We start from the raw sequence: 26,500 nt of genomic DNA on the forward strand, positions 1-26,500 counted from the left end.
CCCCAGTGCTTTGAATTTGGTCTGTTTAGGTTCTTGTATATGCATAGAATACCACCTGGTTATTTGAGCTGCCTGCCAAAATTTGGAATTTTAACTGTTTGATTAAAATCTTATACAGATTCGGGAGCTCATTGAGTCCTTTGAAGGTCCTCAGCCTGCAGACGTGAGGCTGATGAAAAGAAAGACAGGTGAGAGCTCTTAACCCAGTTTTTCGTATGGCCTTCCTCTTCCCCGTACCAAAAGAGTATCCAGAATTACCCCCAAACTGCAAGCACGTGCAATAAAAATAAAAGGTTTGCCATGGCTAAGGAATGTGGCCTTTTTGGAAGATTTTTAGATAGCTGGTCAACATGTTAAAAAGAAGTCTGTCTGCAGGGGGTTTTGTTAACAGGTATTGGTAAGTAATACTAGTATAAACCCTTTTGATAGTATGTAGTCTGTTGCATGGTTACCTTTAAACATGGATTCAAAATCGAAAGAAATATAGCCAGTTAAGGGAGCTTGGTTCCTTGCCATGGCAAAATAACGAGCAGATCGCAGCAGTTGACGTCGAATTTGTAAAGCTGCTTTGTCATGAAGTAATGAAGCAGTTGGAGAGAGATTCACCTGTTTTAAAGGAACTGACTAACACAAGTATCCCGTCTATATCTGAATGCTGTCTCTAGGTGTAAGCCGTGGTTTCGCCTTCGTGGAGTTTTATCACTTTCAAGATGCTACCAGCTGGATGGAAGCCAATCAGGTTGCTTCACTCACCAAGTCTAGATATTCCTGAATATGGAACAAGTCTGTACAGTTTAAAAAAAAAAAGGAAAAATAAAGGTGGAAGGAGTGGTTTGTTCCATAACACTGATTTAAAAGAATAAAAGCTTTGTATATATTAAAATTTTTAACAGTGGAACAAAATATCAGGTGACAGTAGGAGAGAAAATTGGCTACTTTGCTCCCTGAAAAATGTGCATTTGTCTTAAATTGCATGGTGCTGATCTAATTGACTGCTGAAGGTTTATGAAGCAGTCCTTAGAAAACTGAACTTCTGCCTAAAATTTACTTCTCCTTGGTTGCCAGAGAAAGCAGCATATGCTGATTTCTGCATTATGGCGATTGTAACCCTGACAAAATTCAGAAATTGATGTGCCAGATCATAGGAGTCTGGGGAGCACACTAGCTCTTTCAGAGGAGGAGCGCCTTAATGCCAAACTAAACTAGTGAAGCTAGAGTTCTTTTGAAAGTTAGACTGGATATTTTGACGTCTCTGGAGTATGACTCGAGAAGTCAGTTTAAAAAACAAAACAAAAAACCCTTCCATTAGAACATCTCTTCTTTTTCAGGGAAATTTCCTTTTGCACTGCAAATAGTTACACTTGTTTTTGCTGTGTTGTGGAGATTCATGATCTCTTTTAACAACAGAATATAAAAATCCTCTAAGCGAGTGGAGCATATCTAGCTTTTTTCTTTCTTACATCTAAGTAACTGATGTTAAGGTCTTGAGAGGTGTGATGAAAAGTGTCTTACGTTGCTTTAGTGCATAAAAGGGCACCATAATGGATTTGTAGATATAAATTTCAGTAGACCAAAGTTGCAGCATACTGTATTTTAGAATGGGATTTCATATGTCTCATACCATGGATTATTATCCTGGTAAAAGAGCAGTGTTGATTCAGGAYGGATTTTTCTGTCATGCTAATCAGTAAGGTCGCATCAGAAAGACTTACGTTAACAATTAAATGTTCAGCATGTTTTCAGAAATGAGATAATTTTAATATATACAAAGCTGTATTGATGTATAAATTCATTGAAACAAATACTCAAATTCACTCCAGTAACCCAGCCACCCTAGTAGTAGGGAAAAGATAGAATCTCCCCAGCAGCCTTGTTGCTGTTAGATGAAAGGATGATGTGTTGTAACTCTGCCACCAGCTTTGTTTCTATGTGTGCATATCCAGTGAGTGCTGGGCCCTCCAACCCTCCCTCCTGCCGGTAGGAGAAATGGCTTTGCCCTTATTAGTCATGCAGAATGTGAGAGCCCTGTCAGTGCTACATGTTAGATCTGTAAGATGCCCTTACAGAAAAGCCACTGATCCTGGCACTTCTTTCGTGCTTCTGCCATACAATAACCCTTTGTAAAGTATTTTTCCATTAAAATGTCTGGGATATGGTCTTAACGCACATTTTCTCAGACATACTCCTGCTTGTTAGACTGAAATGTTTTGATGACCATATTTGGAAAGGACATTCTGCATTCCCAGGCTTGGCAAAGTCTGAGGCTCAGAATCATGGCTTCTGAAATAGATTCAAATTCCTGACTCACTTAAAGTCACACAGTGAGAGGACATGTTGTGACAGCATTATGAACTTTTCCTACCCCTGGAGAAGCTTCATTTGCAGTCTAGTTACACATTTGTTTTGGAGAGTTCCTGCCTGAATGAAGAACACAAACCTCTTGTGCAGGCTTTCATTTGAACTGGTGCATTAGTCAAAGGAATCTACTCAGAGCTACATTTCAGTTGATGGCACTTGTCATCCATCCTCCAAGAAGTCTAAAAAGGGTCCCTTTCGGAGGAGTTACTGTATTTTCGAAGGGATACATACTGAAGAAAGTGGTTGGAAAAGCAGTCCAAATGCTGTTGATTAAAGGTGTAGGGTATTTGGAGCAGGGGAAGAAGTGAAGCAGTCACCTAAGGACATGTTTAAAAAGTTGCTCAGTGATATATCGGAAGTGAATAGAAACATTTGGGGGCAAAGAGACTCCTAAAAATGCGTTAATCCTGAATGCAGCAGGTTAGGACTTTGTCTCCTTCGAGACACTTCTGGTTCCATGTCAGCGTTTAGTGTTTGGCAGCTTTTTTCAACACTCCCTGATTCTGTTTATCTTTGCTCCACATCCCATTCTCTTACTGCCCTCGTCCTCCTCTCTGCAGGATTGGATGGGCAGGGTGTAGGTGGCGGTGGTTGTTCTCCACGTCCTCCCCATATGTTGTCCATTTAATTCAGGAGCACTGATTCCTCCGAAGGGTGCTCTGCCATGGGAAAATAAACACATGTGCCTCGATACGGGAATAATTGAAATCACCTTTTTTGCAGAAAAAGCTGGTGATTCAGGGGAAGCAGATTGCGATGCACTACAGCAACCCCAGGCCTAAATTTGAGGACTGGCTTTGTAACAAGGTACAGTGTTTATTTTTGACGTAGAGAGCTGCTCCTCAGTTCACTAGCTCAGTAACTGGAGCAAACAGCTGAAAGATTCACACTGTTGGTCCCTGTGACATCATGCAGATACCTAGGCAGTTGAATGAAAATGCAAGGCTTCCGTAGCTCTGGTGGCTACAGATGGAAATGTTCAAACAAAAGGTGTCTGGGGCTGTGTCAGAGTCAGGAGATCAACACTGCATCTCAGTACTTGCTGTCTGCATTAGCCTGCAGGCTTTACCAGCGAGGCTGAGTGTTGCTTGAAACATGTGACTGATACAGAGCAACTCTTCTAGGAGGAGTTACTGTTCACATCTAAAGTGGTGCAGCAGTTGTTTGATACAGAGTTTAAGGCTTGTTAAGGGAATTATTTGGTTAGTATGCCATGCATGTTAGAAAGATAGAAATTACTTCCAGTTCTACTTTATCTGGCTTCTGCTTTTGCTTTTGGGTGCTGTGATTGTTCACAGACACATACTATAAATGGAGACTGGAAAGATAATATTAATGATTCTGATTTTATACAGAAAGACCATACAGTAAGCTGCTTTAGAATATGAAATCATTAGATGAGTGTGGTATCCCTCAGTTCAGCTTGTTTGACCCCTCTCACCACTACCCAACCACTACCTGGCTTAGCAAGATCAAAACCAGGCTCTTCTGTCGTGCCTCAAGTGCGTGTTTTCTTCCCTAAGCATAATTTGCTTATATCTTAGTCTTATGTTTGTTTCAGTATTGCGTTGTTTTAAAACGGTTACTAAGGCAGCGATTTTAAGTTGAAGACCATGGAGTTAAAATAACTAAAAAATTTGAGACACGATTACTGATGTGGCTAMAAGGGAATGTAGATATTCTGAAAAGCAGCCGTGATGCAGATGAGTGTGGGTCTTGCTGTTGTTTATTCTGGTGTGCTTAGCAGCATTGTGGTACTTTGCATTAAATGGCTTGTTTTTGGTATTGTACAGCACATGCCAGAATGGTTATGAAGTACTTGAAGCTCTTACTATTTGTTGCTCATTTTTCCTCCTAGTGCTGCCTTTACAACTTCAGGAGGAGGCTAAAATGCTTCCGTTGTGGAGCGGACAAGTTTGGTAAGCCATGTTGATCTCTTGATGTGTTTGTATTTTTTGTGGGAGGCTTTGTCCTGCAGAGGAAAGAAAGTTCACAGTAGGTTCTAGGCTGACTTGCAAATTGTTTTTTTGGAGAGGTATAGGCTTATTGTGGCTAACGTATTTTCCTCTTCCTGTGAAGACTCGGAGCAGGAGGTACCACCAGGAGCAGCAGAAGCCGTTCAGTCCGTGGATTATTACTGCGATAGTAAGTTATGTTAGACTTCCTTCATAAGATGTAACATAAACATACATGTTAATCCTTCTTGTAATTTCAACTGGGTTTCAGCACCCACCTTGAGATTCCAATGTGGATGGTTTAGCATGGCTTGGTTTTGGTTTGTAGACTGGTGTATGTGAAATTTTCTGAGCAGAAGCACCAAACAATGGGAACTCTTTGGAAAACTACTGATAGCTTTCTCACCTTCATAGTGAAGCAAGTTCTACTTCCTGCCGGCCTCGCAGCGTTTGCAGTTTTGATACTGAAATACACTGCTATTTGAAGAACTTAAGAGTACTCCTGAAAAGCTTTTAATATGCTCAGCTAACATTATGCTTCCTTTTCAGCCATCATTCTCCGAAACATTGCTCCTCACACAGTAGTGGAATCCATCATGACTGCATTGTCTCCATATGCCTCTCTGGCGGTGAATAATATTCGTCTCATCAAAGACAAACAGACTCAGCAAAACAGAGGCTTTGCATTTGTGCAGCTGTCCTCTGCCATGGTGAGGGCCTTATTGATTTGAGAGAAGTAGCTTGTTGATGTCCTTGTGTAGCTGAAGCTTTTAGAGCCCTCGTCCTGTGTTGAAGGACTGCCCCTGCTTACTGAGCATTCACAGGTCATATGTGGATAGGTACTTGGAGCTCCTTTTGTAATGCCAGCCAGGTTGGAGAGGAAAATGCTCTCTGTCATCAGAAATTGCAGGATGGGGGTTACTGGGAACACACTTGAAAAGTGTTTTGATAGAGTAGTGAATAGTACTTGAAGACTGGTTTTGTATTTGGATCACAAAGATGATGCATAGGCTGTAGTGTGTGAGAAGAGACTGAGAGAATTAGGCTTCTTCATCCTTGGCAGCACCCTGTGAGAAGAATAAGGGGAGGTAGACTCTTCTTGGATGTTGTACGAAATTCGTAGGCAACAGACAAAAATTGAGAGGTGAAAATCCAGGGAGACGCACAGAAAATGTTTTTACCATGAGTGTGCCTAGAATCTACACTAAAAACTCAGATGTGGGCAGTCCTGAGCAGCCTGGACTGTTTAGACCTGCCTTTTATTGTAATGTGTTTCTTGTTACAGGATGCTTCTCAACTGCTGCAGATTTTACAGAGTCTTCAACCACCACTAAAAATCGATGGCAAAACAATTGGTGTTGACTTTGCAAAGAGTGCCAGAAAGTGAGTTGCAGATCTCTTGGCTTTCCCTTTTACTGTTGAAAGATTTGCAGTTGTCATCTTGGCTTTTATTTATTTACAATTTTTTAATTGTTGTGATTGAAACATGAGGACAGTCTGTATCTCCTTGCATACGAAAAAGCAATGTTTACTCAGGGCCTGCTTTTTTTTGCTTTTAGAGACTTGCTTCTCCCAGATGGAAACAGGGTCAGTGCTTTCTCTGTGGCCAGTACAGCTATTGCTGCAGCTCAGTGGTCATCCACGCAGGTATGATGTGGGGGCTGATGCCTGCAGTCATAAATTGAAAACAGCATATAATTGGACTGCTCTCTGTCTGCTTAAGTGGCTCTGGCAGATCTGCTCTTGCATTTAGACTAGGATCTAGCCACTGTTGAAATTCTTCAATGCAGTAACTTTCTCTGACAAAACTTATCTACTGGAATTTCAGCCACAGACTGGGGAAGGCACCATTGACTACAGCTACCTTCAGTCAGGACAGGATGGTTACACGCAGTATGCTCAGGTTAGTAGAGTTAGTTGTACTAAAAAGCAGTCAGCAGTTAGGTTTTTGTGAGCATCTGCTCATCTTGTGTTACCATTCACTTTCTTTCACAGTACTCCCAGGATTATCAACAGTACTACCAAAATCAAGGAGTGTTGGACACAGATGCATCTACCATATCRGGTAATACATGGCATTTCAGATGGCGGGAGGTGAATTTTTTTTGCAGTGGTATTTTTGCTGTGGTGGTATTTTATCTAAGTCTGTGTTACTCTGCCGTATAAAGCGGGACTTGGCCAACTTTTCTTTTTTCAGGGTATCTAATGAAGTACATGTAACTAGAAGACTCTAGAAATTTGTGAGGTTAAAAAGAGCAGCAGCAGTTCAGAAAATTGACAAATGCCTTGAGCTGCTAAGAACTACCTAAGCAGCTCTACCCAGATTTTGTACAGCTGTCAGAGGCCAGGAATCATGACCTTGTATATCTCCTGGAAAGGAAACTGTTCCTTGGCTGGTAGAAAATACCCTCTGTGTACATGAGGCTCCTTTTGAACATTGCTTGGCTTGGCTGCTAGAGCTGGAATAGTGAGCTGAAGCTGTAAGCAAAGTAGTTCTTTCTCTGTGACTGTGTCTGTCTGTCTCTGACTATGTCTGTGACTATGTGCTATTTTATAAATGAATTGACTTAATGTTCTTTGTGTTTGCAGGAGCTCCAGTCACTACTACCACAGCAGCAGTTGTGTCCCAGAGTCCTCAGTTATATAACCAACAGACAAACTCACCTGATTCCCCGGTAATTGTAGAGCTTATTACCTCTTGCTTCCTGTGATAACCGAGTTGTCCTTAAGTGACTTATTTGTAGTGTCATCTCTTCATGTTCGTGGCACAGTAAAGTTTTTAGCATCCGTAGACAAAGTTAGTCCCACAATTTGTAACAGTTGTCTGCTGCTTCTTTCCTCTGCTGGTTTTGCCTTTCATTAAAGGTGAGTATTAAGCACAGTGGTCAGGAAAGATTGTTCACATGTGTAGTGTGTGCTCATGATACCTTGTCTCATTGCCTCTGCATCTTGACTGTCAGTGGCGGATTTTTCTGATGAGAGTTTCTGTTCTTTGTAGACACAGGCGGCACCAGCTACTACTAGCACTCAGGTGCAAGCAGCTGCCCCAACTGGTGTAGTCCCCGGCACCAAGTACGGTAAGCTGCGGGAATTGCTGTTGGTAGCGGGTATGTTCCCTCTAGTCGGGAGTGGAGTGATGTTGCCTTGGTTTTGCGATCCATCACTGTGTATGAGCAGTGAAAGTATCCCTGGAGAGTGCAGTAAGATGTGCACTAAGGACCTGAGTCTCTACAGGTTTTTGTAGTTTCTATCAGAGTTCTGTCTGAAACTTTGAAAGACATTTGTCTGAATTTAGCTGGAATGACTATGCCCTGCCTTTTGTTTTTACAGCTGTTCCTGATACCTCCACCTACCAATATGATGAATCTTCAGGATATTATTATGATCCCATAACAGGGCTTTATTATGATCCTAACTCCCAGGTAAACACAAGCTCTTCCTAACTATGATAATTCTTCAGGTCTGTTAGTTTCATGTTTCTTATCATGTTAATGAAATTTGACTTGGAGGGGCACAAAATACAGAATATAGTGCACACCCTAAGCAATATACCAAAGGGGCTGTGTCTTCCCTTTAGTACACCGCTTGCTTTGTCTCTTCCCTGCTACCTCCCAGTTTGACCTGTATGGTGTTAATGTTTATCCATAGACTCTCATTTCACTGTTGGTGAAGCAAGTTTGGGCTCTGAGATAGTTTGCAGAGTCAAAGAACCTGTAATGCTTTTGGGGAAGGACATGTTTATTCAGAGACAGAGCATTAAGCTTTTTGACCTCTTCGTGGCAGTTTGGGGTGATKTTAGAATACTCCTACCATTCATGCAGTAGTCTAAAACAACTTCCTTGGGTTCACCCCGGGCACTTAGTTTGTGTGAGGCTTTTTCGCCGTCTTAACTCCGTTTTCCATCTCCTTGACAGTATTACTACAATGCCTTAACCCAACAATATCTCTACTGGGATGGCGAAAAGGAAACCTACATGCCTGCTGCAGAAGGTATTACATACCAGCAGACAGCTACCACAACTACTACCAAAGAAGTGAAGGAGAAGAAAGAGAAGCCTAAAAGTAAAACAGCTCAGCAGGTAAAAGATGGAATGAAATCATTAACTGGGCCAAGTTCTTGTATGGAGTGAGGTTATAGTTATCCTTTTTGGTTAAGATAAAACTTAGATTCTCGTGAGAAACAGCTTCACTTTGCAGCATACGCTGCGTGCAGGGCTGAGGAAGGGTGGAATTGGCAAGACTTCAGAAGACAATTCTTCATAAGAGGAACACATAAAAAATCACACCAAGAACAGTGGGAGTGTAACTAGATGCACTAAGAGTGAATAAGAAGGATTCATCCAGTGGTGGAAACAAGCTCAAGTATTTTTGAATGCTCTGTAGAGGGAGGAGTGGCTGCACTACATCTGGCGTCCTCTCTTAAAATGATATCAAGTAGTAGGTCTCACTGACCCTTTTGGAGACGAGCATCTCTAAAGAAGCTGAGTGGATTGTTCTGTGTGCCTTTCAGATTGCTAAAGACATGGAACGTTGGGCAAAGAGCTTGAACAAGCAGAAGGAGAACTTCAAGAACAGCTTCCAGCCACTAAGCACCAGAGAGGAAGAACGGAAAGAATCAGCGGCCGCAGACGCCGGCTTTGCCCTCTTTGAGAAAAAGGTGACAGCACTGGGAATGGGCTGCATAGTTGGCAGACAGCAGAAAGCAAACTCTGTGCTCATGGTGTTTTGCCTTATTTAGGGAGCTCTGTCTGAGAGACAACAGATCTTGCCAGAAGTGATCAAAAATGGGGAAGATGAGAATCCACTAAAGGTGAGTCTGAGGTTTCTCCCAAGTTGGTTTGTGTTTGAAAGAGATGGGAATTTTTTATTCCCAAAGGTGAAAACATGGTAACATGRTAATTAAAACATGATATTCTCCGTTTAGGAAGGTGTGCTGCAATGCACTGTGTGACTCAGTTGCAATGAGAAGAGTTCTGATTTCTTCTACTTTACAAGCCACAGAGTTTGGTTGAGGTTTTGAGGTTTCCGAAGAGTCCGTATTCGAACTTGCTTGGTTAATGGGAACTAAGACTTGTAGCAGCTGGAGTAGCCAGTGGTTTGTCTCATGTTTAGCCTCCTTATTCTACTTCTGGCCTCCTCTCCTGATACGGTGATACTATTACACTTCCCTCATACTGTTGTTCTTCCAGCGAGGCCTAGTGGCTGCCTACAGTGGTGACAGTGATAATGACGAGGACTTGCTGGAAAGAATGGAGAATGAAGAAGAGAAGCTGACTGACTGGAAGAAAATGGCTTGTCTGCTGTGCAGAAGGCAGTTCCCAAACAAAGATGCTCTGATTCGGCACCAGCAGCTGTCTGACTTGCACAAGGTAATAAAAACATACTGCCAGAAAAGTAATTAATTGATGTAATTCAGCATATAGGCCAAAGTGTGTGGCTGCTGGAATGATCTTTCCCTTAAAKCAAAAAGTCTTTTTGATGATAGTCAGGTTATTCTATAAATCAGCCATTTATTTAAAACATACTTACTACCGTAAGCTTATTTGCTGGTGTGTTGTGAATTTTGTGTTGTTAATACAAATCTCTTGTTGCAGCAAAACATGGATATCTATAGGAGATCAAAGCTTTCGGAGCAGGAGCTTGAAGCTTTAGAGCTACGTGAGCGGGAGGTCAGTGTTTAAGTGACTAGATGAGTGACTAATAAAAAAGACCTGTACAAGGGAGGGGTTCAGCTCTCATACTGCTGACTTGTCTCTTGTGAGATAATCCTGGTAAGCTTAACCCCTTCTTGGGTCAAGGTTCAGAGCCTTCCTGCTGTACGGAGGTCTCTCYGTGATAGCACAGCTGCTGCTTATGAGGGGAATCACAGAATCACAGAATATTCAAGGTTGGAAGGGACCTCTAGAGATGATCTAGTCCAACCTTCCTGGTCAAGCAGGCACACCTACAGCATGTGGCACAGGGTGGCATCCAGGCGGGTTTTGAAGACCTCCAGAGAAGGAGACTCCACAGCCTCCCTGGGCAGCCTGTTCCACTGCTCTGTCACCCTCACAGTAAAGAAGTTCCTCCTCACCTGGAGACGAAACTTCCTGTGCTCCAGCTTATGGCCATTACCCCTCGTCCCGTCGCTCTTCCACTTCAGCATCTGATGAGAATCCTCTGCTGGGGCTGGTGGCTTTGATGGGCACCTAAACTACTAAAAATCCAGCAGATTCTGCCTATTTTGCAGCCACGCTCTTCATGACCATGTGCAGTTTAATTTGTGTCTCAGAGGACTGCAATTCAGAACTTTCTATAATACCAGTCATTGAGTTTTACTTCAGAGCTTAAAATAAGCAAGAGTCTTTTAAAACAATGTTATTTTTTTGTTGCAGATGAAATACAGGGACAGAGCTGCTGAGAGGCGGGAGAAATATGGCATCCCAGAGCCTCCTGAGCCAAAACGCAAGAAGGTCTATGATGCTGGCTCAGTGTATGTATCTGACAGTTCGCCTGGTGCTGCCTTGGGTCCATGCTGAGCACTCTATTGAAGTGATCTTTTCTCTTTTTCCTGTAGTAATTACGAGCAGCCCACTAAAGACGGCCTTGACAATAGTAATATTGGCAACAAGATGCTTCAGGCCATGGGCTGGAGGGAAGGCTCAGGTTTGGGGAGGAAATGTCAGGGCATCACTGCACCCATTGAGGTAAGTAGAAGTGTGGTGCTTCCTTTAGTAGCTTCTCTATTAAGAGTTACCTCTGGGGGGATCCATTACTTAACGTTGCTCTTCTATCAGAAGTGCCAGCAAAGTCTGAAGAAGGCTGTAGCGTTGCCAAATGGAAGCTCAGGCAGTGAGGGTTGTGCTCATCTCTTTGAGGAATGTGGCTCCTCAGGCAAAGTAGCAGCAGCCAAGGATTGGAGCTCAACCGCCAGACGCTGCTGAGAACAGGCTTTGCCCATGATTTGCCCATGATGAGAGTTGTGTTGTTGGGAGCTATGTTCTTGGGCCATTTGATGCCCAGTTAATTTGGGGTAAGGCTAAGTGCGTGGTCATCAAGCYTAGAATCCTGCTTCTGTGCATGGTTGAGGTCCTGCTCGAAATACTCTCAGCGGTGTAAGACCCGCTAGATGAGGCTGAGACATTGGTTTGTTTCATGAGGGTTTTCTGTGTTTCCTACGTAGGGTGGTTACCTGCCTGTAGAGGAGGGTAGGTACGTTGCTTCTTGCCCTAGAGCTGAACAAGGTCTCTTTTTCTCTTACAGGCTCAAGTACGGATGAGAGGAGCCGGCTTGGGGGCCAAGGGGAGTTCCTACGGTGTCTCTACAGCAGATTCCTACAAAGATGCGGTGCGGAAAGCCATGTTTGCCCGCTTCACAGAGATGGAGTAACGTGCTCTGGTGTGCGAGCCTGCCAAGCATTTGTTGGCCAGAACTGACTGTTAAACCCTGTAGCCTTGCTGGCCTGGCTGTGTTCTGATTATGGGTTAGAGCTGACCATTTCATTCCCTTGGACTTTTCTCCCCTCTCAGCGTTTTAACACTTCTGTGAGTAAATTGTCAGAACTGTCCCAACTTCATGCTGGAGAGCTCCTAGCTAGACCAAAGGGGATGCTGATCTTTATACGTTCTTGTATATAGTGTAATGTATTTTGTTTGGAGTGTGTTGTCTCACTGCCGCTCCTGTCCTCCAGAGCAGGAGCAGGATGTGTTAGTTGTGGTTTCACACTGTCTCTGCTCTTCTTTTGTTGTATTGTCTCTCTGTTTCTGTTTTTTTTTTTTTTTTTTTTTTTGTTGGTTTTTTTGTTTGTTTTTTTGAGAATTTTCCTGTACATTTTGTAAGATACATCTTTGTATAGACTTTTTGAAGACTTTGATTCTAGTTGGCCTGTTTTGGCTCATTTCCAAAAGAAATACATCCAAAAAAGATCCTATTTCTGTTTCTCAGTGGGTTAATGAAAATAAGTTRCCACCACTCCTCGTCCTTTCTGTTGTTCTGCGTGTTCCTTGCCAGACCTCACTGTGGCATCTCTGTCACTGGCTGTTGCACATATGCTCAGATCACTTGCCACATCCTGTGATCTCCCCAGTGTGCCGGGTCTGCATGGGGGCAGTCTCCCTTCTGGAAAAGCCTGGCTCTGCAGTGGAAAGAGGGCAGTCAGCCTATCATCATCATCAGAGGGTGGTGGGAGATGAGCTAGCACAAAAACTTTCCTTACAGCTGTCACTTTAGCCCCTGCGTCTCTGTGTACCTTGTCGGGCCCTGTTCATGTCAACAGGCAGAGATGGTAGGTGGGCCTTGGCCCTGGAGATCTCTGGCTGCTGCTGAGTAGAGAAAGCTAGGCTTAGCTCCACCCTTGGTGGTGCTCCTCAGCTGTAAGGCCTGGTGTGGGGGCCTGTAGCATCTGAGGAACAGTATAGAGTKCTGGAGTTTGTGCTCCAGATCTGAGTGAGAGCAGGAGAACCAGAAGCCTGCTTTGCCTGAGTCCTCATTAGCCTTGTGTTGCTGGGAAACCTGGCTGGAAGTCCTTCCGCACTGAGGGAGTGCTCTGGGTCAGCGTTCACRCAGGGCCACAGGCAAGGCTCAGGTTACAGCGCTGGAGGGCTCTCCTTCCTGCTGCTTCTTGCTGAGGGTTCTACACACTTGTGCCATGGCCCTGCAGTTGCACTTTGTAGCTGCTCTTTGTGGCTACCAAGCCAGGTAGGAAGACCCGCCACCTGAATTAGGATGCCCAGGAGATGTTAGATCTTGCAGGGGCAAAGCTTGGTGCTGCACCTGGCCTGCTGCTCCTTGGGTTCATGGAATGAAGTCCCTCCTTGCATGGGCTTCCTGGCAGCTTTCCTTTCCTGGTGAGGGAGTGATCCCTGGCTGTGAGCACCCTAAATCTCYGTTGCTTGCATGGCCTTTAATCCACGTGAAACCTGACCCCCTTGTGCCTTTGCTGCCTGGTGCTACAGGGAGCTGCTTTATTCCCCATTCATGGCGAGCTCACCGTGTGAGTTGTAGCAGGGGCTTGGGGGGTGCTTCACTGTGGGGACCCAGCCTGGGGCCCTGTTTTGGGGGGCAAGGAGGGCCTCGCCCTGCTCTGGTCCCCTKGACTGCAGCGCTCTTGCTTGGAGCAAGGCCCCATCGCTGCAGTACATCAGGGTGAGYGTGGGGGCTCCCGGAGGCCTCGAGGGAGCCTCGGCTGGTGATGAGATGCTATGGGGCAGGGTGTCCCCGTGGGCAGGGTCCCCCYGAGCGCAGGGTCCCCATCAGCAGGGCCAGCGGTGCAGCCGAGCCCGTGCCGCCAGGTGGCAGACGTGGCCCGGCTCTGGTGCCTGGCGCCAGGTTGGATGGAGCGCAACGTTCTGGCAAAACGGCTCTGGAATAGGCAGCACCAGGGTCATACTCCTGTGCAAGCAAGGGCGTGCTCTGGTGTCACCCGRTTGTGGAAGGATCTGGCCTTGCTGGGTTGTCCTCAAGGACAATGTGCTGCCCTCACAGGTGGCCTTGTCCCTTGCTTCTGCTGCAGGGTAAACTGAGGCAGAGAAATTCYGCCCTCCTCTCACCTTCCATGTGCAGTACCTGAACCTGTGCCTGCCTCCTGCATGCAATGACCGTAGGGTCATTATGGTTGGAAAGTCCATCACCGTCGAGTCCAACCGTAAACCCTTCGGCGCCATGCCTGCTGACCCATGTCCCCAAGCACCTCCTCGACACACTCCTTGAACTCTCCCAGAGACGGTGACTCCACCGCTGCCCTCGGCAGCCTCYTGCAGCCCTCACCTGCTCCAGGTGGGCTTAGAGTAGAGAGTCCAGCCAGGGCTTAGAGCAGAGGTCAGCAGGAGTGGGGCAAAGCGAGCGGGCCCAAGACCGGCTTCCCTTGGTGCAGGGTCCCATACTCACCTTGAAGCAGAGAGGAAGCCAGACAGGTGGGAAGGAACCAAGCAGGCCTTCCCTGTGCCTGTTTTCCAATCCCAGGAAAGAAAGCAGAATGAGCTCAGGGAAAGGCAAGCCTAACACCCCTGCTGCAGCCCTGGCAGGCCATTCCCCGGCACATCCCAGCAAAGGGCTTTGCTCCTCAGAGTGCTGGGCTCTCACGGGGAGGGCTTGTTTCCCAGCATGTGGGCTCAGCAGGTCGATGAAGCGCATTGCTGCATCTCTGCAGCTTATTGATCGCGCTCGGAGCCTCTCCTGCTCGGAGGGTTGCCAAGCGGGACCAGGGGCCCTGCTGCTGGTGGCTGTTTTGCAGGTGGGGGCACTCGCGCCAGGCTGCAGGAGGCCAGGGAGGGATGTGGCCCTTCAAGCCCAGGAACCAGCTTCCCCGAGTGTGCCGGAGGCTGGGAGCAGCACTTGTGTGCGTGGGGACAGTGTTAGGAGTGCGCAAGCTGCTGGGTCTGGCCTAGCCCCTGGGCTGTGCTGGGGCGGCAGGGAACCTAGGTCTGGGCTCCTGTCAACCCCTCCTTGCTATAGGTTCAGGCCATGGGGCTGGAGCTGAGCCCACCTTGAGCACCGTTGTGCTCATCTCAGATTTGCAGAGCTTAGGCTGGGCGTGCTGCAAGGGCACACAGGGCCCTCTGAGGAGTCACTGCTGCTTGTCTTTAGGCTAGCACCAACCTGCCACAGCCCCTCAGCAGCCAGGGCTCTCCTCTTCCTCAGGGCCCGGGGGGGGAGGGGCGCTTAAGGCCTATTGCTGACCTAGCCCASCTCCTGAAGTCCCACCTGGGGACCCCTTGGGGCAAGGCCTAACCTGAGCTGTGGAGCTACTCACATTTCACATCCCTGTGGTACGTGGCGGGTCAGATACCTTCTGCTTTCTTTTTCACCCCTTCCCAGCCCTCCCAGAAAGAGCTGTGGCTTGAGGGCTGCTCTAGGACTGTGCATGGACCCCTCAGCGTAAGGTCCTCCATTTCTAGCAACAATTTGCAGAACAAGTCGCTGCAGAAATTGCCTCCAAAATACTGTTCTCTCTAGTCATCTCCTGGCTGGGGCCTCACTGCAGGTGAAACACCGAATCCTGCCTGTTGCAGGTGACTGGTTCGTAGCCACCATCTTCCATTGCAGATGCGAGGCCCCCAGAGCCTGCCTGAGGTCAGTGTTGTCCTTGGATTTCCATCTGTCCACAAGTAACGCTGGGAGGGAGTGGCAGCAGAGTGAATAGTAGAGAAAGCAAGTCCTGCAATAAGGGCCAGGAGAGCCTGTAGTACCAGTACCGCAGGGTTGCCCCGTGCCTCAGTTTCTCATGGGCATTCCTGGCTGGGGGAGCTGTATGGCTGCATGGTTCCTGGGAAAGCCTCTAAGTGCCCAGCCCCAGGTCAGCTAAACTCCGTCACCCCCCTGATGCTTCTTACTACCAACACTCAGGCACTGCCCAAAGCCAGGTAGGGAAACTGAGGCACAGAGCACTGCTGCTTCTGCTCACTCTGCGGCCATGTCCTGGTATGCAGGAGCGCCTGTGCAGGCCCTGCTGTCCCCTGGCTTGTAAGGTGGTGGGGTGCACTGCACCATGGACCCAGAGAGTTCCAATTCACCTACGCTGATGGAAGTCCAGGGTGGCACTGGGCTGGTGGCAGTGCCCAGCCTCCCCAGGGCAGGGCTCAGCTGTTGCCATGAGCAGAGAAGATGGGGCTCAGGGCCACATAAGGCTGGGGAGAGCTCTGGACCCTGAAGAAAGAGAAGGTAAGGGGAGTTGCAGCATGCGCTGAGGTTTATCAGTGCTCAGCAGCCCTGCGTAGCCTGAAGAGGGGACAGGACCAGGCTTTGATGTGTCTAGCATCCATGGCTGTGCTGGCAAAGCACTGCCCCAAAGACAGTCTAAAGCACCTGGGCTTGTGCTGCAGCTTTCTCTGTCCTGCCAGAGGTGAACACTGAGAACATGGACATCGTGCCAGGAGCCAAGTGGGCACCAGCATTGCAAAGCTGGCAGCACACACAGCTTTGGCACCATGCAGACGTGAGCAGGACGTGGCTCCTGCTGCCCCTTTTCAGGGTCTGAGCTGCCTGGATGTGGCCAATGTGTGGCCACGGTACCCAAACTGGAGATGGCCACATGCAGGCTCAGCCCACAGCCTCTCGGGAGCTGCCCTGGGGGGCCGCTCTTGACCAGGTCTGTGAAGCATCAACACTTTCCACACTGATTGGGTTAATTAAATTAGGTTCTAACAGGGCTCTGGGGATCCAAACCACAGTAGTTTTCACGTAGAAGTCTCACTGCAGGAATGTTTGAACGTGATGAATGAGCTGTAACTCAGATGCTTCCCTCCACCTTTTTCCTCTAAACCCAGATCCTCTTTCGAGTAGATAGTCAGACCTGGGGCCAACAGGTAGAAGGTTCTGTGGAGCTGTCCATGCTACACCCCTAAATTTGTCCAGGTGGTGGTGAAGCCCTCAGCATCCTGTGAGACCTCTGCTTTGCAGAGTGACGAGAGTCCTGCTGTTGTAGCGCAGGGCTTTGTTACTTGCCCTGTGCCATGCTGCTGGGGGCAGCTAGCAGCTCCCTTGTGGGGAGCATGAGGGCATGGGTGCTCTGGGTCTCCCCTGGCCAGAGGAATGCCAGGATTTTGGAAACTGGCTCTGAAAGGGATCCAAAAGCTCTGGCTCACCCTTTCCCACTCCTCTGATTCCAGAAATTGCTTTGGGCTGGCACAGTGTGTGAGCCATTGAGTGCCGCTGTGAGATCAGAGGGATTGACCGTCAACCAGACGGGGCCCTCAGAGCAGATTCCACAGCAGGAGACCAGTGGTGACCATGCTTGAGTGCAAAGTGCCTGTGCTCTCCACCACCCCCAGCTCTGGGGACAGGATCTCATCACGTCTCCTCCAGCAAGCCAGGCCATTGCCCTGCTCTAGGGCCTTGTTTATCAGCCTGGAGTTGTTTTTGGCTCTCCTCTGTCATTTTTTCCATGCTGGGGCAGCTGGGTCCCTGAGGGTTTTGCTGGGAGCCTGGGCTTTGCTTGAACACCCGCATCCATGGGGTGCGCAGTTTGGTAGTAGAAGGCATAGCAGCAGGTTCATCCTTCACTGTCCTCAGTGTGTCCCCACAGCAGTGAGGCAGAGCTCTGTGGTTGTCCCAGTGGAGAGAAGACCTTCACTTTGGGCATGGGGACACAGGRTCATGACCAGCCTGTGCTGGCTGAATCATTTGAGCCAGGGCAGGAACTACGAGCTGCCTCCTGCACCTCAAGGGAGGACATGCAGGAGTCGGAGCCAAGCTCTTCTTAGAGGTGCCCAGCAAAAGTATGTGGGACTGTGGGCATAGGCTGTAGGGAGGGTATTTCCCCTTGGAGACTAAATTAGCTGGGCTCTCCTCCCCCTCTCCAGCTACTGATGGTGAACTCGGCTCTTCTGGGAAGCAGATGGAGCTGCCAGGGACTGTCCTGCTGGAGGGACTGGAGTTTGGCTCGGGCCACCAGCAGCACCCTCCAACACCTGAGCTGGGTACAGCCCGCACGGTAAGCTGGTGCGGACACTGCATCCTGCCCCCAGCTCACCGTGCGGAGCAGTGCCCGGCTCCTCTCGCTCCACCACCACATCTGATGCTGCGGCAGCAGATCTCAGAATAACAGGCTCCAGGAAACCTCCCCTCCCACCGCCACAGGACAGCTCAGGGCGGGCAGCCATGGGAGTGCGGGGAAAACAGGTTTCCGTGTCAGCTTTCATTAGCGCTTCCCCATCGGGCTGGGGAAGCTGAGGGCTTGGAGCTGTCACGGAGCCACCGGGCCAGCCTGGCTAATGATCCTGCCGTGGGCAACGAGGGCAAAGCCCACGGGGAGCAGGGCTCTGGGGAGGGCAGAGGTGAGCAGGGTGATGGAGATGCATTTTGGGGACTGGAGAAAAGTATTTTGGGCATCCTTSGGTAGGTAGAGATGTGACATGCCCCCACAGACCTTCCATGCCTCAGTTTCCCTATCACTAAGCACTGGTAAGGTTTCTCCTCTGGGGACAGTAGGAGGAAGAGGAGGGACACCAGGCACAGTGGTACCAACCAGACTGTGGCTTCTTTCAGCACCTACAATGGGCAGAATTAAAGTTTGCTGCTAGTTTGCTTCTACGATCGGGGATTTTTCTGGCTGGCATTCAGCCTTAGGAATGCTGAAACTCCTCAGWGTGATCTGCCCTGGCTTCCCGGGAGGCCCTGCGAGCGTTGTGGGCTCTCTCACGTTAATGGAGGTGAGGAAAGCAGCCAAATTTTTAATGCAAACAGCCTTTCTCCCAAGCAGTCATTAATCACTGGCGTTACCAACCCGCAGCGCGGCTCGGYGCAGCCAGCCCCAAGCCTGACCTCGTGCCGAGAGCACTGCTCTTCCTGCATCTCACGTCCTGCCCATGTCCTGCTTGCCTTACTAGAGATTGGAGTCATTGCCAAAACAGCCGTGGGCATCCCCAAAGAGGCAGGGAAAATATCCTTGTGCTACTGCTTTGGACCATGGGGCTACAGAGAGATGGGCAGGAAAGGCCAGCCCGGTGCACTCGACGTGGAAACACAGGCTTGGGGCACCCTGCTTGGCTCCGGTGGGCGCAGGCAGGCCTAGCTSCAGCCCTGGGCTCTGCACGGCCCTCCTGTCGTTGCACCTCCTGCCCCAAAAGACTCGCGTGCTCCGTAGGACGTGCTCAGGATGGGCACGTGGCCCGTTGGCCCACTGCTGCTGCGGTGCCAAAGCTGGCCCTGTGCAGCGCTCTGTGAGCACAGAGCTCACCCGCAGCAGGACAGCGTGAAACGGGAGCTGGTGTTGGGTGCTCCGGGGCTGCAGGCAGGCAGGCAGCCGGGCTGTGTGTGTATATCTGCACGCACCCATGGGGTGCACGTGCCCACGGGGTGCACGCACGTGCATGTGTTTCCTCCCACCCCTGCCCCGAGCCCACTGGCCTCCTCAGCCACTCTGGGTACGCTCAGTGCCAGGCTGAACACACCAGCTTTCCTCTCCCTTCCCTGGCCTTTTCCAGGGCTTTGCTGCGTGCCTGGAGGCTCCTTTTCTGCTGTCTTTCACTGCACYGCTGCTGCTGCTGCTGCAGGGTGGGGTTTAAGCCCAACTGCTTCCTATTCCATCCGCCTCCTCTGCTAAATGCATCTGAAATAGTTTTGAATTGTGCTGGGAGAGTTTTACCTACCCCACRTAGGGGCTGTCACCCAGGTGCCTCCTGAACATCCCCAGCTTCAGCAGCAGCAGCGAGGCTGCAGCAGGGAGCCTGCAAAGGGCTGCTCCCCGTGCCTCCTTTTCCTTTGGGAACAGCCCCGCAATTGGGAGTGCCCCTCAATTCCCACTGTTGGGCACATGCTTCCCCTGCCACCCTGCATGCCCAGGGCCACCCCAGRGTGCCCCTGCAGCCATCCCTTTGACCTTGCCCTTTGGAGAAGCTCAGGGGTGGACAGGGCTGCTGGGGTGGCTTTGGCTGCTGGCGGTTGCCCCATGTCCTGCTGGGGGCCATGCTGCTGGAGTGGGGCAGAGCTGCCCCGTGCCTGGGGAGGGCAGCATCCCCCTGGCCCAGCCAGTGCCCTGGATGTCCTACAGAAGATGGCAGGGGGAGGGGGCACTCAGGCTTTGCTCTGGGGGCCCTTGGGTGCACTTGGCACCAGGGCCTGCCTGGCTCAGGCACTGGGTGGCTCCCACCCAGAGCCAGCTCTGAGGGTGGTGGSTGCCAGGGCCCCTTGGTCCTCTGTGCCCAGGTCCTCACCAGAGGTCCCGGCCTCGCCTCTCCCCCGCCGCTGCCACTGGTGCCTCACCTGCAGCTCAGCCCTGACACCGGAGCCGCTGCCGAGCCAGCGKCGCAGACAAAAGAGGCTTTGTGGGAAGAGGCCCCTTCCCCAGCCAAGGGGGAGCTGGGGGCAGATCCTGCTTCCATCTCCTCCCCAACCTGCTCTGGGAAGCCCAGCAGTGACYTGCAGCCCCCGCCCCAGCTCAGTAGATGCTTCCTTGGTGCAAATCTTCCCTGCTGTGGTTGGGGGCAGGATAAATGCCCTCTGCTCCCATTGGGGTGCTGCTGTGTGTCACCTTCGATGCCCTTGCCTTTGCCTTGCAAGGCCTTGGAAAAGGGCTCGAGATGCCCTGGGACATGCCCTGGGGCACTGCACAGATGCAGCATTGCCCCTTGCAGCTCACGTTCATTGTCCCCCAGCTCACATTCAGCCCCTACATGAGGCATCCTGGCACAGGACCGATCCCCAAGCCCAGACCCTGGGCCCCCTAACAAAACAACTCATCCAAACCATGGCTCATGCTCTGGTGTTCCTCAGGCCCTCCTGCATTTCTCCATGGTGGTGAGGGACATGGTGGGAAAGCCCTGTGTCCACAGCTTGGGTCCCTGCTCGTTTGTGCTGAGCCTGCTTGGGTCAGTGTCAGCTGTGCCCMGTGGCGATGAGCATGCCTCCTGGCTGCCCCCATGCCTCAATTTCCTCACCTGGGAATCGCCCAGTGCCAGGCTCGTGGTGGCCAGGGGATTGCAGGCCGCTCTGTGAGGGCAGGAGAAGCAGCAGAGCTGCTTTCCCCAGGAGGGGCCATCAATGATAGAGGYGCTGTGGCCGCTGAGCTACTGGCCCCAGGAAGGTCCTCAGGTGGCAGGAGGGGACACCAGGGATGTGGCTTTCCTGGAGCATGGCTCTAGYGAGGCTGCAGGGAACAGGAGGCGCCGTGTCCCTTCCCCTCCAGCCTCCGTCGGACAATGTTCTTGCAGCCTGCAGCATGAGAGCCTGTTTCTGGCTCGGGCTTTGCGTGGTCCAGGTTATCCTGCTTGGGTGGAAAAAAAGATGGTTTCAATTGACTCGCCATGTGCTGAAATGTGGATGTGATTTATAGGCTGGGGGAAGGAGAGGGGGGCTCCCATACTGTTTGAAGAAACCAAAAGCAGATGGGATCCTGGGGCCTGCGTCCCCTGGCCTCAGCTGGCCCTCCCAGCCATGCTCCAGCCTGGCCAGCCATGCGGTGCTGGCTCCAGGAGCTCCACGAATGGAAGGAACAGGCAGGAAGAGGGGCCTYTGCCTTGGGGGCATCGGGCTCTGCAGCCCTTGCAGGACAAGTGGTCATCTGGACTCCGGATTCSTCATGAGCCCTAGGGAGCTCAGTTGCACCGACTGACGCCCTGGGRTTCCTCGTTCAGTGCATGGGGAGGACTTCAAGCTCTGCCTTAGGTGTTTGCCTGGGCTTGGGGAGCGTCCATTGGAGGAGGCTATCGTGGCGGGGGGTGGGTCCCTGCCGCAAGAAGCCAGCGACAACCTGTGGAGGCGTGAACATTTGGCCCCTTGGAGATTTCGCTGCCACCCAGGGTGGTTCCTCCGCTTCCATCAGGCGTGAGGGCCGCATGTGCGGCAGCGAGCAGGTGTGCAAACAGGAACGCGAGGCCGCAGGGCAGGAATGCCTGCGACTCGCCGCCAAGGAAAGCGCCGCGGCCGCGGGTGTCGCGATCGGCAGTGCYGAGAGCCCTGGGAGCCGCTGGCTTCGCTCACCACGCCCGAAGGGCCCGTCCCCACCTCCGCTGGCAGCGGCAGGGGACACGGCCCAGGGGTGCGGCCATGCCGCCCAGGCCCAGCGTGGGGCAGCCCGTGGCAGGAGCGGCGCGTGGCAGGAGTGGTGCCGGGGGGCGCCCGGCCCTCGCGGCCCCTCCTGTCACTCCTCATTGCTTGGGGAGGGGAGACGTGTCCTGACCCCTCCTGTCACTCCTCATTGCTTGGGGAGGGGAGACGTGTCCTGACCACGTCCCCCTTCCCGAGTGCCTCGGTGAGCTGCCGATCCCGTCCCACAGCGCCAGCGGCCCCGAGCCGCCCCAGGCCCGCGCTGCCGTCCCGCTCACCGCCTGCCTCGGTCCCTCGGCCGGGCACCCGCGGGCGGGCGCGGGAGGGGTGTTGGTGTCACCCCCTGCACTCACGCACACAAACACACACACACACACCCCTCCTCCGGGCCTGGTGCCCCCAGCCCAGGGCAGTGCGGAGCCGCGCAGGCTCCTCGCCAGGCACCGCAGCGGAGGGGGCCGCGCACGGCCGCCGCGAGGAGGGAATTTGGACGGGAGGTGGCTTCCTGTCAAAGCCATTTTCACAGGAATTTGTCACCACCTACAAACATCTCCCCACCTCCCCTTTAGCAGACAGCGTCTCTGGGGGGTGTGTGCCTGCGAGTGCCATGGGGGGGAAGGGCAGGGGGGCTGGGTTCTTCTCCCGCTCTTTGGGAGAAAGAAATCATGTTTAGTGCTTTTTCTCCCATCCTGTGAATTTGAGTTTGGGTGGGAGGATAAAAAATACAAAATTGCTTCCAGGGCTTCCTGCAATTGGGCTCGTTCCGAAAACGATGGACTAAGCTGCAAGTGGGRAAGGGCCCTGCTTCCCCCGTGGGTGCTGCACCACAGCCGAGCACCCTGCAGTGGGACCAGGGGGGTCCTGCTCTGCTGTAGAGCCCTCTCTAAAATAGCTGTGGTCCCCAGAGGTGGCTGAAGGGCTGCCGCAATGCGGAACCTGGCCTGGGGAGGCTGCAGCCCCGGTGCCGCCAGCTCCTCCGAGCGTGGGAGCCAGGGCCGCACACACACGCGCAGGCATCRCGCGTGCCCCTGGTGCCAGYGCCGCCGCTCTGAGACACACTGGAAAGGGCGCCTTTGGTGGGGAGCAATGCAACAGGGTCGGGTTTTCTGTTGTTGTTCTATGCCTCGCGCTGAGCCCCCTGCTTCAGAGATGTGCGGAAATGAAGAGCTGTGACTTTCGTTCGGGTTATTTTGGGATGGACTGTTTTTTTTTTTTTTTTTTTCCCCCGAGCTGGTGGAAGACCATCAAAGCGGCGCTTTGGAAAAAAAATGTCCCAGTGTATAAATAACTCTGCTGAGAGCATAATAACGCGGGCTCCCGCGTGCGGCGCACAGAGACAAGGCAGACGGCATCTGCCGCGCGAGGCTGCCTTATGAAAAGGAATTATTCATCCCTTCCTCTAATTAAGAGGGTACTGCCGACCGACCCGCGTGGGAGTGCTCCCTGATTCTCTCCTCTCTTGGAGACAGGACGCGGATCTCTGAGCCCTGACAAGTGTCCAGCGCCCAGCGGGAGCCGCCTGCATTTGGCTGCCCCGCTGTTTGTTGCTGTGCTGTTTGTTGCTGTGCAATGCAGAAGACTAGCAGCGAGCTGCTATTGGAAAACCCCAATTCCCGGCAGATTTGGTATCTCTGGAAAACACCTGATCTGCCTGTGTCCCCCGGCAGGAAAAATAATCCCTCCTCCATCCTCCCATTTTGGTCTCCACTCTGCCGTGGCCACTGCAGAGGATTGTCTGCTGGGAAGTGGGGTAGGATGGTCCCATGTGTTGGTTCAACTCTGCCCTACCTTATGGGGTGAGATGGGGTGGCAAGTCCTCAGTAGCCTGCTGGCTTGATGCTTTCTAAACTATGAGCTTGTGACTATCCAGTCTTGCTCAGGTCCAAGAGCAGTGAGTGGGACAACACGGGCCCATGGGCGTGAGTGTGGCTCAAGTCACACAGGTCCTCATGGGGACTTGGACCCAATGCAAAGACACAGCTCCATGGTTCAAAGGCACCTGCGGTAGGGTAGGGGGATGTGGGATGGGGTTGTGCCTTTCCAAGAAGAGCTGTGGGGGTCCAGAGCATGGGGGCTTGGGGAGGACCAGCTGCTATTTCCGCAGCCAGCCAGCTTCAGGACTGTGCCCTGCAAAGGACACAGCAACCAGGAGCTCCCAGGAAAGGAACTAATTTTAGGAGTGCTCCGGAGGGGCTATTTTGGACCCTTTGCTCCAAGTGAGTCACCTGCTATTTTTCTCCCCAGAGGGGACTATTTCTGGGGTGAAGTGCTTTACGTGTGCTCAGACAATGCCGCCGAGGGGCAGCTGCGGCTTTGGAGCCCAAGGCATTGCCAGCTGCCCCGGCCGCTCCGAACGGCACTTGCGGAGGCTCCCCAGGCTGCCTGCTGGAGCTCCCTGCAGCAAGGGCACATGGTGGCTCCCACGCGCGGAGCTGGGGTGGCCAAACCAAGGTGGGCACGGAGAGCCCCAAGCACATCTCACCTCTCTGCAGCCTCCTCAGACACCTACGGAGACTGGGTTGGGAGCTCCCCCACTCCAATTCTGCCTGGCCCCCTTCTTCCAAGTGTTTCCCTCTATTTGGAGAGAGACAGGAGGGGAGATGGGGGAAGAGATGGTAGGGGCTGCTTGGTGCAGCCGCAGCACCAGGCTCTGCTCTCTTCCCGGTCCCTCTCCAAGTCCCTGGACACTTTGGAGCCCTCAAGGCAAAACCTGGATGTTTCGGGGTTGTCACAGCAACGTGATGCACCTTTCAGTTACCACGGCAACCTCGGGGAGAAGTTTCTTAACATTCAGGCAAGGTAATATCTCCTCGCCGCTGCGATTTCGTTAGCGCTCGCCTTGCTGCTCCCGGGGGATGCAGCGTCCTGCCTCRCTCCTCCAGCAAAGCAGTACAGCGGGGTGTTGGAGATAACGAATGTCAGCAGCAGCTGAGCGAGGGGCTGGCGTGGGCTGAGAGCAGGGGGAGCAGGTGAGGGCCCTGCCAGGGCGCTCTGGTAACAGGCCTGACTGGGGAGAGGGGCTGGTCCTTAATGGGCCTCAGCTGGGGACACCATGCTTGTGAGCATCCCTGAGCAGCCACTCAGCCGGGGTGGCTCTCAGCCCCCGAGGTGCCCCTCTTGGATGGGGGCAGATGCTTGTGCCGATGGGTCTGCAGTGCCTGCGTTGGGAGTGGCAGTATGGGCAGAGATGGATGGACACAGAGGTGGATGGGTGGGTGGATGGAGGGGTCAGAAAGAGGGAAGGGAGGGTGGGTGGATGGATGTGTGGGTGGATGGATGGATGGATGGATGGATGGATGGATGGATGGATGGATGCATGCATGCATAGATGCATGGATGGATGGATGGAGGCAGGGTGGCTGCGTGGGTGGATGCATGAATAAATGCATGTGTGGGTAGGCGGGTGGGTGGATGGATGACCTCAGGTCTGACCTTATCTGACAAGTGGATGATGAAGAGAGGGGTGGACCACAAAGCCTCCATTCAAGGGTTACCTGCTCCGCAGCGCCTATCTGCTGCAGCCTGGGAAGCAGTAAGATTCAGATGTCAGTCTGCTTCCCTCTCCTCCCTGGGAGCAGGCCCATGGTGTCCTTTGTGTACCTATCTCCTGCCATCTAGGTGCCTGCATGCTTTGCACTTCAGCCAGACCTGCCCTTGTGTTGCTGTTCCCATTTCTCTCCATGGAGAGTAATGAGCTTCTGATCTACATCATCTCTTCAGCTCCTCCAGGCTCCCAGGAGCTGCTCAGGAGACCTTCTTGGCCATCCCAACCACAACAGCCCTGAGTCTATGCCCATCTGAAGTAGGAGACTAGTAGCAGTAACTTTCCCCTAGGCTGAGCTGTCCAGTCCAGCCCGCATGAGGCCCTGGGTCCTACCTGCTCACGGGTCACTAAATCCTTCTGCAGTGTCGTGCTGTGGTACCAAGGGGCTCTCATACAACTCCACAAGCTGCCCACAAAACCGGTATCTCCTGGCCACAACTGAGGATTCCGAAAGGCTTTGGGCAGCCCTGTGGAGGCCAAGACCTTGTTACCAGGGAAGGTGAGACAAGTAACCCCCTTTGCCACCCACCCCCAACCCCAAATAACATGACAGCCCCCTGAAGGGTGTATGGAGAAGGAGATGGCCCTGGACAGGGCAGAGGTGAGTGGCTCTTGTAGTATCCAGCAAGTGTTGGCAGCTTCCTGAAATCCAAGCACTGGCCCCCTTCTGTGGTGTAGAGGAGAAACCCAAGACTAATATTAGTGTTTGGAGGGCTGGATTCTCCGTGGGGTCAGAAGGACTGTGGAGTTAAAAGTCCAAGCCTTTTCAGAAGGGGAGGGAGAGCCAGGTCAAAACACAAGGCTCCCTGTTCTCTGTCTGGCCTGCCCTAAGGCTGCTGCGGAGGCCTCAAAGCCTTCTCCAGCCTGGAGTTAAGGGCCAGGGCTTTAGGGATGGCGTGGGACAGGACAGATGTGCAGCAGAAAGGGCCACATGGGACAGATGTGCAGCATAAAGGGCTAGGACAGCAGACAGATGTGCAACAGGGTGGGTCAAACGTGCAAGACAGATGTGTGGAGGAAAGACTCACGCTAGGCCTGAAGAAAGACCAGATGTGCAGAGGTTCTCTAGCCTCTCCTGGCAGGTCTCAGAGTTGGATGCTTCCCACCCCATCCCCAAACGGGAGTCAGAGGTCCCAGGTCTGGAGCGGCACGTGGGGTGGGCACTGGACTCCGAACCGTGCCA

The 26,500-nt window shown here is 51.8% G+C and overlaps 1 protein-coding gene across 2 annotated transcripts in view; it reads left to right on the top strand.

Annotated features, from left to right (window-relative positions):
• Positions 1 to 12,061, top strand: part of RBM5 (RNA binding motif protein 5) — a 14,786-nt gene extending 2,725 nt beyond the window's left edge. For both annotated transcript variants that reach the window (XM_026046213.1, XM_026046212.1), the window contains 21 exons: positions 119 to 188; positions 666 to 739; positions 3,082 to 3,165; positions 4,217 to 4,277; positions 4,438 to 4,503; positions 4,863 to 5,023; positions 5,599 to 5,696; positions 5,873 to 5,960; positions 6,142 to 6,216; positions 6,309 to 6,378; positions 6,903 to 6,988; positions 7,312 to 7,390; positions 7,644 to 7,735; positions 8,228 to 8,392; positions 8,824 to 8,970; positions 9,052 to 9,123; positions 9,503 to 9,682; positions 9,908 to 9,982; positions 10,688 to 10,785; positions 10,870 to 10,999; positions 11,556 to 12,061. In XM_026046213.1, coding sequence (XP_025901998.1) covers positions 119 to 188; positions 666 to 739; positions 3,082 to 3,165; positions 4,217 to 4,277; positions 4,438 to 4,503; positions 4,863 to 5,023; positions 5,599 to 5,696; positions 5,873 to 5,960; positions 6,142 to 6,216; positions 6,309 to 6,378; positions 6,903 to 6,988; positions 7,312 to 7,390; positions 7,644 to 7,735; positions 8,228 to 8,392; positions 8,824 to 8,970; positions 9,052 to 9,123; positions 9,503 to 9,682; positions 9,908 to 9,982; positions 10,688 to 10,785; positions 10,870 to 10,999; positions 11,556 to 11,681 — 2,097 coding nt within the window. In that variant the 3' untranslated portion in view covers positions 11,682 to 12,061. The remainder of the gene's footprint in view (positions 1 to 118; positions 189 to 665; positions 740 to 3,081; positions 3,166 to 4,216; positions 4,278 to 4,437; positions 4,504 to 4,862; positions 5,024 to 5,598; positions 5,697 to 5,872; positions 5,961 to 6,141; positions 6,217 to 6,308; positions 6,379 to 6,902; positions 6,989 to 7,311; positions 7,391 to 7,643; positions 7,736 to 8,227; positions 8,393 to 8,823; positions 8,971 to 9,051; positions 9,124 to 9,502; positions 9,683 to 9,907; positions 9,983 to 10,687; positions 10,786 to 10,869; positions 11,000 to 11,555) is intronic.
• The last annotated feature ends 14,439 nt before the right edge of the window (positions 12,062 to 26,500 follow it).

This window comes from Nothoprocta perdicaria, unplaced genomic scaffold, assembly GCF_003342845.1.
Source record: "Nothoprocta perdicaria isolate Ctin4 unplaced genomic scaffold, notPer1 scaffold_429, whole genome shotgun sequence".
In the NCBI taxonomy this organism is placed as follows: domain Eukaryota; kingdom Metazoa; phylum Chordata; class Aves; order Tinamiformes; family Tinamidae; genus Nothoprocta; species Nothoprocta perdicaria.